Source organism: Macaca nemestrina, chromosome 4, assembly GCF_043159975.1.
Source record: "Macaca nemestrina isolate mMacNem1 chromosome 4, mMacNem.hap1, whole genome shotgun sequence".
Classification (NCBI taxonomy): Eukaryota; Metazoa; Chordata; class Mammalia; order Primates; family Cercopithecidae; genus Macaca; species Macaca nemestrina.
In genome coordinates this window covers 143,409,088-143,422,305 of record NC_092128.1, presented here as the reverse complement: position 1 = coordinate 143,422,305, position 13,218 = coordinate 143,409,088, and the positions used below count along the sequence as shown (strand labels likewise).

The following is a 13,218-nucleotide window of genomic DNA, read 5'->3' as shown; positions in this document are numbered from 1 at the left end:
GCAAAACTGTCTCAAAAAAAAAAAAAAGTAAACTAGAGATTAAAGTTACAGAGGATGACCTGGGCCCAGTGGCTCACACCTGTAATTCCAGCACTTTGGGAGGCCAAGGCGGGTGGATCACTTGAGGTCAGGAGTTTGAGACCAACCTGGCCAACATGGTGAGACCCTGTCTCTACTAAAAACGCAAACAATTAGTGGGGCATGGTGGCATGCGACTGCAATCCCAGTTACTCAGGAGGCTGGGGTAGGAGAATTGCTTGAGCCCGGGAGGCGGAGGCTGCAGTGAGCCAAGATAGTCCCACTGCACTCCAGCCTGGGTGACAGAGTGAGACTCCATCTTCAAAAAAAAAAAAAAAAGTTACAGAGGATGTGCAGAGGTGATATGCAAATATTGTACCATTTTACAGAAGGGATTTGGACATTCATTAATTTTGGTATCCACCAGGGTCTTGGAACCAATCCTCCTCGGATATTGAGGGATAACTGTCATTTCTTTGGATGAAAGGTGCCACCCACAATAAATGGAGTAAGGATAACTGGGACTTTCTGTATACAGAGACCTCTGGCAAAATGCTGGCCTGGACCCCATCCACAGCTCACCTTCTCGGGACAAAATTCAGGATTGCTCTGACGCAATTTGCTGGGTCTGCCCTTGATAACAGCATAGCAAAACATCGTTATCACCATCACAAAGAGGAAGTAACTGGTGTGCATGAGATGCAAATTTATTAATGAACGGTCATCCTAAATAAAGAAGAGAAAAAAATCAGAAACATCTGCTCTGAGTGACTGAAAGGTTTTAATGCTGGGTTTTGAGAGACAGGACTGACAACCTCCAGACTTGCCACAACTTTTCTTCTTAAGCTGCAAGAGGAGGTTTCTCGTTTTGTCTCCTAAGTGACCAAAGCTGGATCTCATTAAGTGAGGACATGGTGCTCCTGAGCCTCTGTTGGAGAGCACCCACACCTTCCTAGCCCTAGGGCTGACCTCTGCCCTGTCTTCTGCACCCCCACACTGCCTGAACCCTGCCCCTCCAGCAGGCTTCTCCCCTGCAAAGGCTGCAGACACTCCGTCTTTAAGCCCCACTCCTTTCTGGACACATCCTCGTCATGGGACTGCCCTCAGGCTGCATGGCGGACAGCTGAGGCTGCATTCCTAACTACTGGGTATGCCACCACCAGGAAGGCCTCGGCCCCTCACCTCTCCCCAGGGTTGCCTCCCTCCTCCTGCTTTTCTCTACGTCCCTGGATGAAAATGCTGAGGTCATCCTTGATTCACTGCCCTTTGACCTCCCACATGCAGTCAATCCCCAGGCCCTGCAAGTTACTAGAGGGACCCCAGACATGTTTCCATTCCTTTACCCTCTAGTATCTCCAGGCCTCAGGTCAGCCCTGGATTCCCTGCAGGTCACTTACAACATAGCAGGGCAGCTCAGTCTTCTCAATACACTGCTTTACCAACCCCCAAGCCCCAAACACAGGCAGGGAGTGCCCTTGGTCAGGCATGAAGGGCCACAGCCCACCATCCAGCCTGACCTCCACAGCTGGCTCCTGCAGGACCCTGGCCTACAAATGAGCCCCAGAAAAGGGCAAAGGCTGGGCGCAATGGCTCATGCCTATAATCCCAGCACTTTGGGAGGCTGAGGTGGGAGGATCACCTGAGGTCAGGAATTCAACACCAACCTGGCCAACATGGCAAAACCCCATCTGTACTAAAAATACAAAAATTAGCTGGGCGTGGTGGCAGGTGCCTGTAATCCCAGCTGCTTTGGAGGCTGAGGCAGGAGAATCACTTCAACCCAGGAGGCAGAGGTTGCAGTGAACCGAGATTGTGCCACTGCACTCCAGCCTGGACGACAGAGCGTGACTCCATCTCAAAAAATAAATAAATAAATAAATAAAAATAAAGCAAAAAAGAAAAGGACAAAGAGCTAGGCCAAAAGAAGAGAGATCCAGCTAACACACACTGCCAGAAAGGAACACATTTACAAAATATCAAAGCAGTGTTAAAAAGTGGGCTCAGGCCGGGTGCGGCGACTCATACCTGTCATCCCAGCAATTTCGGAGGCCAAGGCAGGAGGATCGCTTGAGGCCAGGGGTTCAAGACCAGCCTGGGCAACACAGTAAGACCCTGTCTCTACAAAAAGTTTAAAAATTATCCCAGCATGGGACATGCATCTGTAGTCCCAGCCACCCATGAAGCTTCAGACCAAGAGTCGGAAGCTGCAGTGAGCCATGATTGTGCCACTAGAGCCCAATCTGGGTGACAGAGCAAGATCCCGTCTCTAAAAAAATAAGTGGGCTCAAGTCTAAGTAGGAAGCTGAGGTAGCACACAACTGCTAGACGAGATAGGTAAGTATTTTCTTCTCCTTGTCTCTTGGTTTAGTTAAATACTATTCAGGCCTCACTCTCTAGTCGAAGATTCATCTCCTACTACTACTTACTTCTACCTTTCAGAACTCTAAGCAGTACTATTTTTGTTCACATGGACACTAGACAGTCTTCTATGAATGTCTGTGAACATCCTCTAAGATAATATTTATACAAGGATCCCTTGTAACCCCCCAGGGATTAGGCAGTTGTTCAAGAAATAACTGCTGCTGAACAACAGAGAAAAGGAAGAGAAGAACCAGATTTTTCTTAACCAATGGGTGGCATGTTTTTCCAAGCATCCACCACTCCGCCTAGTGTCCCAACTCACCTGGAAATCTAACGTGGCAAAGGAGACGCTTACCCAGGGAAGTTAGCAGGGCCTATACAACAGTTGCAGCACATGCACACACATGTGCATATGCACGCAGACGCGCGCACACACACACACACGATTTTTCTCACTTACATCTGGAACAATCACTGTAAGCTTGGGATTTAAAGCATGATAGACTTTTCCAATGGCCCCCTTATAACACCAGAAAGGATTGTAATCTTGCGCGTATTTTGTGTTGGCATCTCTGGCAGTTGTGAAGATCTTGTACCAGAGCGTGGCGTTGCTGTATGTGTCAGGAACACAGTGTGGTGGCTGTCTGCAAGGGAAGAGAAGGAAGAAAGACACGTGCTCAGTGGCCTGAGTCATTCACTTGTGTCACCCCCACAGCAGCTGGTAAAACATCAAACACGGCAATACACGTGGAAAGGAAAAATGTAACTTACATGTTCATGCTTCTTTGACATAAATACCATCATATTTTAGTTTGAGAGTCTTTTTAAAAAAATAAAAATATAACAGAAAAATAAATAGGTGCCTGACATTTAGGAGTTTGGGTGTTGGATTTCTGCCTTCAGAATTCAACCTACAGTCCTCTCACATGTGATGCAAAGGACATAAGCTCCTTGTAAGCCTATCTTCTCAAATTAGCTAAACTCTTAGTATATTAGTCCATTATCACACTGCTAATAAAGACATATCCAGGACTGGGTAATTTATAAAGGAAAGAGGCTTAATTGACTCACAGTTCAGCATGGTCGGGGAAGCCTCAGGAAACTTACAATCACGGCAGAAGGGGAAGCAAACACATCCTTCTTTACATGGGGCAGCAAAGAGTAGTGCCGAATAAAAGGTGGAAAACCCCTTATAAAACCATCATGTCTCATGGGAACTCACTTACTATCATGAGTACAGCAGCATGGGGGTAACCACCTCCATGATTCAATTACCTCCCACTGGGTCCTTCCCATGACAAGGGGATTATGGGAACTACAATTCAAAATGAGATTTGGGTGGGGAGACAGCTAAACCATATCATATTTTCTTTTTTTTGAGACAGAGTCTCGCTATGTTGCCCAGGCTGGTGTGACCTTGGCTCACTGAAACCTCCACCTCCCAAGTTGAACTGATTCTCCTGCCTCAGCCTCTCAAGTAGTTGGGATTTACAGGCGTGAGCCATTGCACCCAGCCCAAAGCATATCACTTAGTTACAACTGGAAACTTTACCTACAAAATTCTGTATCAGTTACTGTAACACAAAGTAATGTTTAACTTAATCTGATCTTGTCCTACAAACCTCCAAATGTCTAAAATAGACAAATCCCAGGATAATTCTTATTTAAAAAGAATTCACCACAGAATTCTTTTAAATAGGCTGTATCTTATGCATTTCACCTATTTATTTATAGATAATTATCTCCTTTACAGACAGGAGAGACAAAAACAAAAAAACAAAAAAACAAAACAAAAAACACCTAAAAGGCAAAACAATAACACTGAATGCTGCTCAAAAACACTGAAGGAAGTTTCAAAAACCTTAATTGTTTAATGGAAAATAAAGTTCAATTTATATTTGATTTTAAAACTAACTTTCAAATTAGTAGGTAAAATTAAAGTTAGTAATTATTTAACGGGAAATGATTTAAAATGTTACAGTTTAAAATTAGTAACTGTTTAACGGAAAATAAGTTTTGATTTATACTTGATTTAAAACTAAAATCAAGATAAACTTAAATCGACGATTTTAAACTATCTTTCTGGATAATGGAGATGAACAAATGTTTATCTTTGTTTCATTTATTTACTTTTTTGAGACAGAGTCTTGCTGTCACCCAGGCTGGAGTGCAGTGGCACGATCTCGGCTCACTGCAACCTCTGCCTCCCAGGTTCAAGCGATTCTCCTGCCTTAGCCTCCGAGTAGCTGGGATTACAGACATGTGCCACCAGGCCCAGTTAATTTTTGTATTTTTAGTAGAGATAGGGTTTCACCATGTTGGCCAGGCTGGTCTTGAACTCCTGACCTCAGGTGATCCCCCTACCTTGGCCTCCCAAAGTGCTCGGATTATAGGCATGAGACACTGCACCTGGCTGAAAACCTTTATCTTTAGAGAGTCTCCTTTCTCTTTTCTTTTTTTTAAACAGAGACAGGGTCTCCCTATATGTTGTCCAGGCTGGTCTTCAACTCCGGGGCTCAAGGGATCCTCCCACCTCAGCCTCCCACAGTGCTGGGATCACAGGCCTCAGCCACTGCACCCAGCCATAGTGAGCCTCTTTTCTGTAACTTGCTGCTTCTACTTCTGCAGGAAAAGACAGCCTATGAATGTCCAACAACATCCAGGTGCTTTTACTGCCTCGAGGGGACACCAACTTTTGATTTTATTCGCGGAAGTTCTATCTTTAGAATTCCTAATTAAATAATCTTTTAGACAAATTAAATAATCCTTTAGATAGGTCTGAGTAGAGATAATTCTATAAAGAAATGTGAAGGAAGCCATCCTGAGAATTTATGGCCGAAGCAGCCCAGCTGTACTCAGGCAAGTGGGGCTTGTCACGTGTGTTCACCGGGCGCCGGGTACACTTACACAGTGACGGGGAACACCCCAGGGCTGGCCGTGAGGGTCATGCAGGCTGTGAACACCACCTGCTCACAGTGACCGTGGAGGGCGCAGTCGTCTGAGCTCCACGCTGTAGGCAGGGTGAAGGTGATGTTTATCTCCTCGTGGGCTTCCCTGCCTATGAAAGAGAAATCGTTTTTTTATAAAGAACCACGTATTTGTTATTCTCTGGCATACAAATAAACCCTGAAATCAAACCTACACAGGAATCATCTATCAGCCCAGGAACCTGCCTTTGTGGGATCTGAGGAACAAGAGCAGTCCTGACCCTGACCATGAGGCCTGCTCAACTCAGAGCTACAAAGCAGCAAAGGAAGTGGCCGCTTTCCAGTCATGGCCTGGAGATGCCAAACCAGACCTCGGGCAGATAAGAGGTGAAAAACTTGGGCTGGGTGAATTATCCCCACCATTTCTGCACACCCGTCTAGCCATTTTCAAACATTTTTTACACATATTTCACTTAAAATTTACTCTTCTCCCATGAACATGACCAAAGAAATGCAGTTGTCCCCCTTTTACATATGAACGAACAGAGGTCAGAGGGTTTCAGAGTTAAGAAAGGCAAGTGATGAAGCTTAAATTAAAACCAACGTATTGCCAGGCACAGTGGTTCACATCTATAGTCCCAGCACTTTGACTTTAGAAGGCTGAGGCAGGTGGATTACTTGAGGCCGGGAATTCACGACCAACCTGAACGTGATAGCAAGGCTCTGTCTCTATAAAAAACTTTAAAAAATCAGCCAGGTATACTGGTGCACACCTGTGGTCCCAGGTACTAGGGAGGATCGCTTGAGCCCAGGAGTTTGCGGCTGCAGTGAGCTATGATCACACCACTGCACTCTAGCCTGGCGACAGATCAAGACTGTCTCAAAAAATAAATTTTAAAAATTAAAATGAAACAATAGCCAGGCATGGTGGCTCATGCCTATAATCCCAGCACTTTGGGAGGCTAAGGCGGGCAGATCATTTGAAGTCAGAAGTTCAAGACCAGCCTGGCCAACATGGTAAAATCCTGTCTCCGCTAAAAATACAAAATTAGCTGGGCATGGTGGCGTGAGCCTGTAATCCCAGCTACTCAGGAGTCTGAAGCAGAAGAGTCGCTTGAACCCAGGAGACAGAGGTTGCAGTGAGCCAAGATTGTGCCACTGCACTCCAACCTGGGTGACAGAGTGAGACTCCATCTGAAAATAACAATAATAAAAAAAAGTAAAAAAAAAACCCGAAGGTGTCCTTATGCCATGCCATAAGAAATAGGTCCACTTGCTGCTACACGGGAAACCCAGAAGTCACCTGATTATTATGGGAACATTCTCACCTCTAACCGCCAACAGGAGGCTGGTGGGCACTTAAATTCCTTCAAGGACTTTTTATTTGTTTCTTGTTTTTTTTTTGTTTGTTTGTTTTTTGTGTGTTTTTTGAGACAGGGTCTCACTCTGTTGACCAGGCTGGAGTGCAGTGGTACAATCTTAGCTCACTGTAGCCTCGACCTCCCAGGTTCAAGCAATCCTCCCACCTCAGCCTCACAAGCAGCTGGACTACAGGTGCACGCCACGACACCTGGCTAATTTTTTATATTCTTCATAAAGACAAGTGTTTGCTATGTGCCCAGGTTGGTCTTCAACACCTGAGCTCATTCAATCCTCCTGCCTCAGCCTCTCAATGTGCTGGGATTACAGGCATGACCCACTGCACCCAGCCTAAGAACTTTTTAAAAAGCCTTTTGGTAACCAAAGAACAAAAGGTTATTCTTCCAAGGCCCAGGTGTCCCACATGAAGCCTTTCCCGATTATTCCAGCTTCCACTGCCTTCTAGCCCTTCTCCTGCGTCGCTTACAGTCTGTCATGGGTTTAGTACTGGTCACAGGGCAGTGCTCCACATTTTATAAGCATGTATTTTTCATATCCCTTATCAAGCACTTTCATAGCATTTCCTTTGTGAGAGGACTATTATAAGTGCTTGATAAACATTAACTCACGTTTATCTTTGTCTCTTCCATAACCCCAAAATTCCAAAAGGAAGAGACTACATCTTAGGTTCTTTTTTTTTTTTGAGGTGAAGTCTCGCTTTGTTGCCTAGACTGGAGTGCAGTGGTGTGATCTCGGCTCACTGCAGCCTCTGCCTCCAGAGCTCAAGTGATTCTCCCACCTCAGTCACCAGAGTAGCTGGGATCACAGGCGCCCGCCACCATGTCCAGCTAATTTTTTTTGTATTTTTAGTAGAGACAGGGTTTCCCCATGTTGGCCAGACAAGTCTTGAACTCCTGACCTCAAGTGATCCACCCACCTTGGCCTCCCAAAGTGCTGGGATTACAGGCGTGAGCCACTGCACCCGGGCCCATCTTAGGCATTTTCTTTTCTTTTTTTGAGATGGAGTCTCGCTCTGTCGCGCAGGCTGGAGTGCAGTGGTATGATCTCAGCTCACCGCAACCTCCACCTCTCGGGTTCAAACAATTCTCCTGCCTCAGCCTCCTGAGTAGCTGGGACTACAAGTGCGGCGCATCACCATGCCTGCATGCCCGGCAATTTTTTTTTTTTTTTGGAGACAGAGTCTCTCTCTGTCGCCCAGGCTGGAGTGCAGTGGTGTGATTCTTAACTCACTGCAACCTCTGCCTCCCGGGTTCAAGCTCAGTCTCCCAAGTAGCCTCTCCTGCCTCAGTCTCCCAAGTAGCTGGGACTGCAGGTGCCCGCCACCATGCCTGGCTAATTTTTGTATTTTTAGTAGAGATGGGGTTTTGCCATATTGGTCAGGCTGGTCTCGAACTCCTGACCTTGTGATCTGACCACCTTGGCCTCCCAAAGTGCTGGGATTACAGGTGTGAGCCACTGCACCTGGCCAAATTTTTGTATTTTAGTAGTGATGGGGTTTCACCACTTTGCCCAGGCTGGTCTCAAACTCCTGAGCTGAGGCAATCCACCCACCTTGGCCTCCCAAAGTGCTGGGATTACATGCACGAGCCACTGCGCCCAGTCATCTTAGCCATTTTCTAGTTCTTCCCAGCAGCTCAGCACAGTGTTGGACTAACAATGGCCATTAAAAACTAATAGCAATAGAAGATGCGTAGTAAATAATGAAAACTCCAACAGGATAAGCCTGAATAAAAATTACATGTTTGTAAATATTAGACAGGCCTTATAGTTTTTTCACAGTTTCTTGTTCCTACAGGCTTTTGAGAAGCTACTTCAAGCCAGGTACTTTACCATGTAATGATGGTGTAGAAATGGTTCATGTAGTTCAAACTCAACAAAAAAAGACACATGTGCAAGACTACAATTTAGTACAATATAGTCAGTAAAAACACACACGGTGCCTCCTCTTTTTGTAACAGTGGTTGCTTGAGGAGCCTGAATGGAGAGTGGCTACTGCATACCTGAAAGTCCAATCTGATGCCCTAAGATGGTTGAGTACAGATGGGTGACGTTGCGGGAATACCCTCCGAAGGGTTTCAGTGGGTCCAGGGTTAGGGTGATTGCGACTGAGATATTCACAGGGCCCGAGTCCTCCAGGGCCTGGGGGGACTGGGTGGAAGCTCGGGCCTGCCCGCTGGTCATTGTGCTTTCCGGAGTTGTGGTGTCATTTGTGAGATGCTTTAGCGTTTCATTCTCTGATACACACAGGTCCAAATCATTGAACCGTAGCAGAAAAGTATTCCAATCCTTTGGGGAAGTGAAAGAAAAAGAAATGAGTGTGAACAGCACCTGCCTCCCGCTGCGGGAACACAGGTAAGACCCTGGTGTGGCACTGCAGCACATCAGCAAACTACAATTCAGAGCTGGTCATTTAAGATCATGACAACACGGCCACCAACCTCCTCACAGGCAGCACAACGTGGCTTTCCTCATCACTTTTATATTTATAACCTAAAATATGAACTCTTCACTGGCACAAGATACTCAATAAACTGTGAAATCAAATCAATTTATTCAAGAAAATCTTCTTTTAAAAAAATCCAGCGTATTACACATAGAGAAAATGATCTAGCCTCAGAACCAAACTGGAAAAGAAAGCTTGAATAAAAGCATTAATGCAAACTCATTTTGCAATTACAATTCTTTTTTTTTTTAAATAAAGTCACCTTAAAATAATGTCCCAAAAGATCAGTTCCATATATCTTGCTCTCTTTCTCCAGAACGCGAAACAGCAGTGAATACTAATACTCATTTGGGACACTGCCCCCCTTCTTATGGACTTTTGATGACACCTTAGAGCAGCAACAATTTCAAAAAGGAAGGGGCCAGGTGCAGTGGCTTGCACCTGTAATTCCAGCACTTTGGGAGGCCAAGGCGGGTGGATCATTTGAGGTCAGGAGTTCAAGACCAGCCTGAGCAACATGGTGAAACCACGTTTCTACTAAAAATACAATAATCAGCCAGGTGTGGTGGTGTGTGCCTGTAGTCCCAGCTACTTGGAAGGCTGAGGCACGAAAATCATTTGAAGTGGGGCAGAGGCCCCAGCAAGCCAAGATCGTGCCACTGAACTCCAGCCTCAGCCTGGGTGTCAGAGTGACATTCCATCTCAAATAAACAAAAAAAAAGTCATCTGAGCAACCCCTAACCAGCCCAGTAAGTCTACCCTTACAGCATCAGTTTAACTGTATGTGACATTTAGTAAGACTGCAACTGGATCTATTAAATTACCTTTCCCTAACACCTACAAACTCAACTGACCATTCTAGTATATTAGGGCTGAAAACGAACATTCTAGTCTCAGTCCTTCATAGTCCTAGACATGAAGAAACTGAGGCCCAGGGCAAATTACGGACTCTCCAATTCTAGTTCAAGGTAGAATCGGCATTAAGTTCTGATTCACAGCCCCAAATGTTTCCCATACACCACTGCCTTTCCTACAACTTAGGATCCTCATTTGAAATAAAAATCACGAAACTAATCATAACCAAAGTTCTGTAGCATCTCAACAATGCGTTCCTACAGAGCTGGAGTCCACGTTGAACAGCCAGCTAAATTAAGCCAATGCCAGGCCTAATTTGGATTATTAAGGGCTAATTATCCAGGCTTCATTGTAACCACTGGCCTTGGCCAAGTGCTCAACATGGACTCAAGATCTGCAGGAAAGAAATGGCAGGAGGCTGCAGAGCTTTAGTTTTGAGTAGAATATTCATTTTCAGCCCTGATGTGGGGGCAGCCTGTTTTCACAGCCTTTAAAGATTGAGGCAGGGTCAGCAAAGAGGGAGAATGAAGCCAGCCAGTATGTCTCTTAGTAACAAACTCTTTGAAAGGGTTACAAGGTAGAAATAGCTAAAACTTGTTACTTGAACTGTGCTAGAAAGAGTTCACATGTGTAGGCGGTTCGTTTTGCCAAGATCACTTAAGATCTAGAATGCCCTAGAGCTCAAGAGAAAGCTATGATCTCAATTACATGGAACAGAACTCTCCTCTCCATTGCAAGGCACACTCAATGTGGCAACCACACACTCCCAGCCCCACCCCCACCCCCACCTCCACCCAACAACAAACCCAAGAAAAAGGAAAAAGAGTAAGAGAAAGCACCCAAGGAATCTATTAAAAGACAGGAATTAGGCTGGGTGTAGTGGCTCACGCGGGTAATCTCAGCACTTGGGGAGGCTGAGATGGGTGGATCACCTGAGGTCAGGAGTTCAAGACCAGCCTGGCCAACACAGCAAAACCCCATCTCTACTAAAAAGACAACAATTAGCCAGACGTGGTGGTGGGCACCTGTAATCCCAGCTACTCAGGAGGCTGAGGCAGGAAAATCGCTTGACCCCGGGAGGTGGGGGTTGCAGTGAGCCGAGAAGCCACTGCACTCCAGACTGGGTGACAGAACGAGACTCCGTCTCAAAAAACAAAAATATTTGGTAATTAGATCCTGTTTTGAATTTCTTTAAAATTCCTTATCTCATGAAAAAAACGATTAGTACAGCTGATAAAACTCTATGATGATATGTGGTTTTAAAATACCAAATGTTCAGTTTTCTAAAACAGCAATGAACCCATTTGAGATGGAATATTAAAAAGGTGAGTTCTCCAGCTTTTTGACACAGATCATTTTACAAATGTACTCTCCAAAATGCATCTGTTTCACTGCTGAAATAGTCTAACTGAAACTGGTAGCATATTTAAATTGAACAATACCTATCTAGGTATTTCCTAACAAAGTTGAGTCCTGGGGAGATGGAAAACAGAAAATTCTGAATAAATACTGACCTTTCTCACTAGGAGAGAAAGTCCAAAACCCAAGAAAGCTATATGACAAGCCACAGAGTGTTGCCCCACTCCACAAGGGCCAGCCAGCCCAGGAGAAGTCAGAACATACTGTACCTCTGCCATTTCTGGTGATTTAATCTCCTTGATTTTGAAGAAGTAGCCCAGGGTCAGAAAAGCTATGGCCATGGCACTCACGCTGATCATGAAGACCACCAGGGGAGGCCGACTGCTGATGTACACCTTCAGGTTCTCCAGGGGGTTGATGCTGAACATTATTCTGATCAGCTCCACCTGAAAGAAATTAATTAGAAGCCTTAAGGACTGACTTTCCAACAGGAAAGCTATGATTCTTTTGTTTTCTTTTGAGGTTTTGAGGGGGTGAGCTCGGCAGGATGGGCACTCATTACTGAATTTGAGAAATGTCTCCTCATAACTTCATTCAAAAGACTAGAAGGAAAAAATGCTAAATGTTAATTGCCATTACCTCAAAGTGGCAGGATCCTGAATACATATTCTCTTTCAGTTTGAATCTTCTAAATATTTTGTGTGTGTGTGTGTTTTAAAAAACAGGGTCTCTTGCTCTGTCACCCAGGCTGGAGTGCAGTGGTGTGATCATAGCTCACTGCAGCCTTGAACTCCTAGGCTCAAGCTATCCTCCCACCTCAGCCTCCTGAGTAGCTAGGTCTAAAGGTATGTACCACTATGCCCGACTAATTTATTCCTTTTTTTTTTTTTTTTTGAGACAGAGTCTCACTCTGTCATCCAGGCTGGAGCAATGGTGTAGTCTTGGCTCACTGCAACCTCTACTTCCTGGGTTCAAGCGATTCTCCCACCTCAGCCTCCCAAGTAGCTGGGACTACAGGCGTGTGCCGCCACACCCAGTTAATTTTTGTATTTTTAGTAGAGACGGGGTTTCACCATATTGGCCAGGCTACTCTCTAACTCCTGACCTCGTAATCTGCCCGCCTCGGCCCCCCAAAGTGCTGGGATTACAGGCGTGAACCACCATACCCAGCTAATTTATTACTTTTTAAGAGATGGGGTCTCACGGCCGGGCACGGTGGCTCACACTGTAATCTCAGCACTTTGGGAGGCCGAGGCGGGTGGATCACGAGGTCAGGAGATTGAGACCATCCTGGCTAACATGGTGAAACCCCATCTCTACTAAAAATACAAAAAATTAGCCAGGCATGGTGGCAGGCACCTGTAGTCCCAGCTACTCGGGAGGCTGAGGCAGGAGAATGGTATGAACCCAGGAGGCGGAGTTTGCAGTGAGTCGAGGTCATGCCACTGCACTCCAGCCTTGGCCACAGAGTAAGACTCCGTCTCAAAAAAAAAAAAAAAAAGAGAGAGATGCGGTCTCGCTATGTTGCCCAGGCTGCTCCTGAACTCCTGGCCTCAAGCAATCCTCCTGCCTCAGCCTCCCAAAGTTCTGGGATTACAAGTGTGAGTCACCATACCCAGCCTCGATCTTCTAAATACTCTATAATAAATACTGTTACTTCCGTATCACCTAAGAAAAGGTTTAGGTGGGTCAGTAATATGACACAAATACACAACAACATGTACAGAAAGAAACTAAGGATGCTCTCATTTCCTGCCACTGAAAAGCTGAATTCTACTTATTCAACATTCTGTCCTGTTCATTGCCATATCGCTCATAGCCATCCCAGCCTTGCTTAAAAGCTCCTAAGGCTTCCACCAGACCTAGAAGAGGTCG

At 45.4% G+C, this 13,218-nt stretch overlaps 1 protein-coding gene across 1 annotated transcript in view; it reads right to left on the bottom strand.

The window, feature by feature from the left end:
• The window catches only part of LOC105466333 (transmembrane protein 248), a 37,770-nt gene that overhangs the window by 4,660 nt on the left and 19,892 nt on the right, over positions 1-13,218 (bottom strand). Inside the window, exons 2-6 of the mRNA XM_011715314.3 lie at positions 11,613-11,789; positions 8,687-8,972; positions 5,287-5,437; positions 2,840-3,023; positions 601-744 (exon numbers count right to left, since the gene is read on the bottom strand). Coding sequence (XP_011713616.1) covers positions 601-744; positions 2,840-3,023; positions 5,287-5,437; positions 8,687-8,972; positions 11,613-11,771 — 924 coding nt within the window. The 5' untranslated portion in view covers positions 11,772-11,789. The remainder of the gene's footprint in view (positions 1-600; positions 745-2,839; positions 3,024-5,286; positions 5,438-8,686; positions 8,973-11,612; positions 11,790-13,218) is intronic.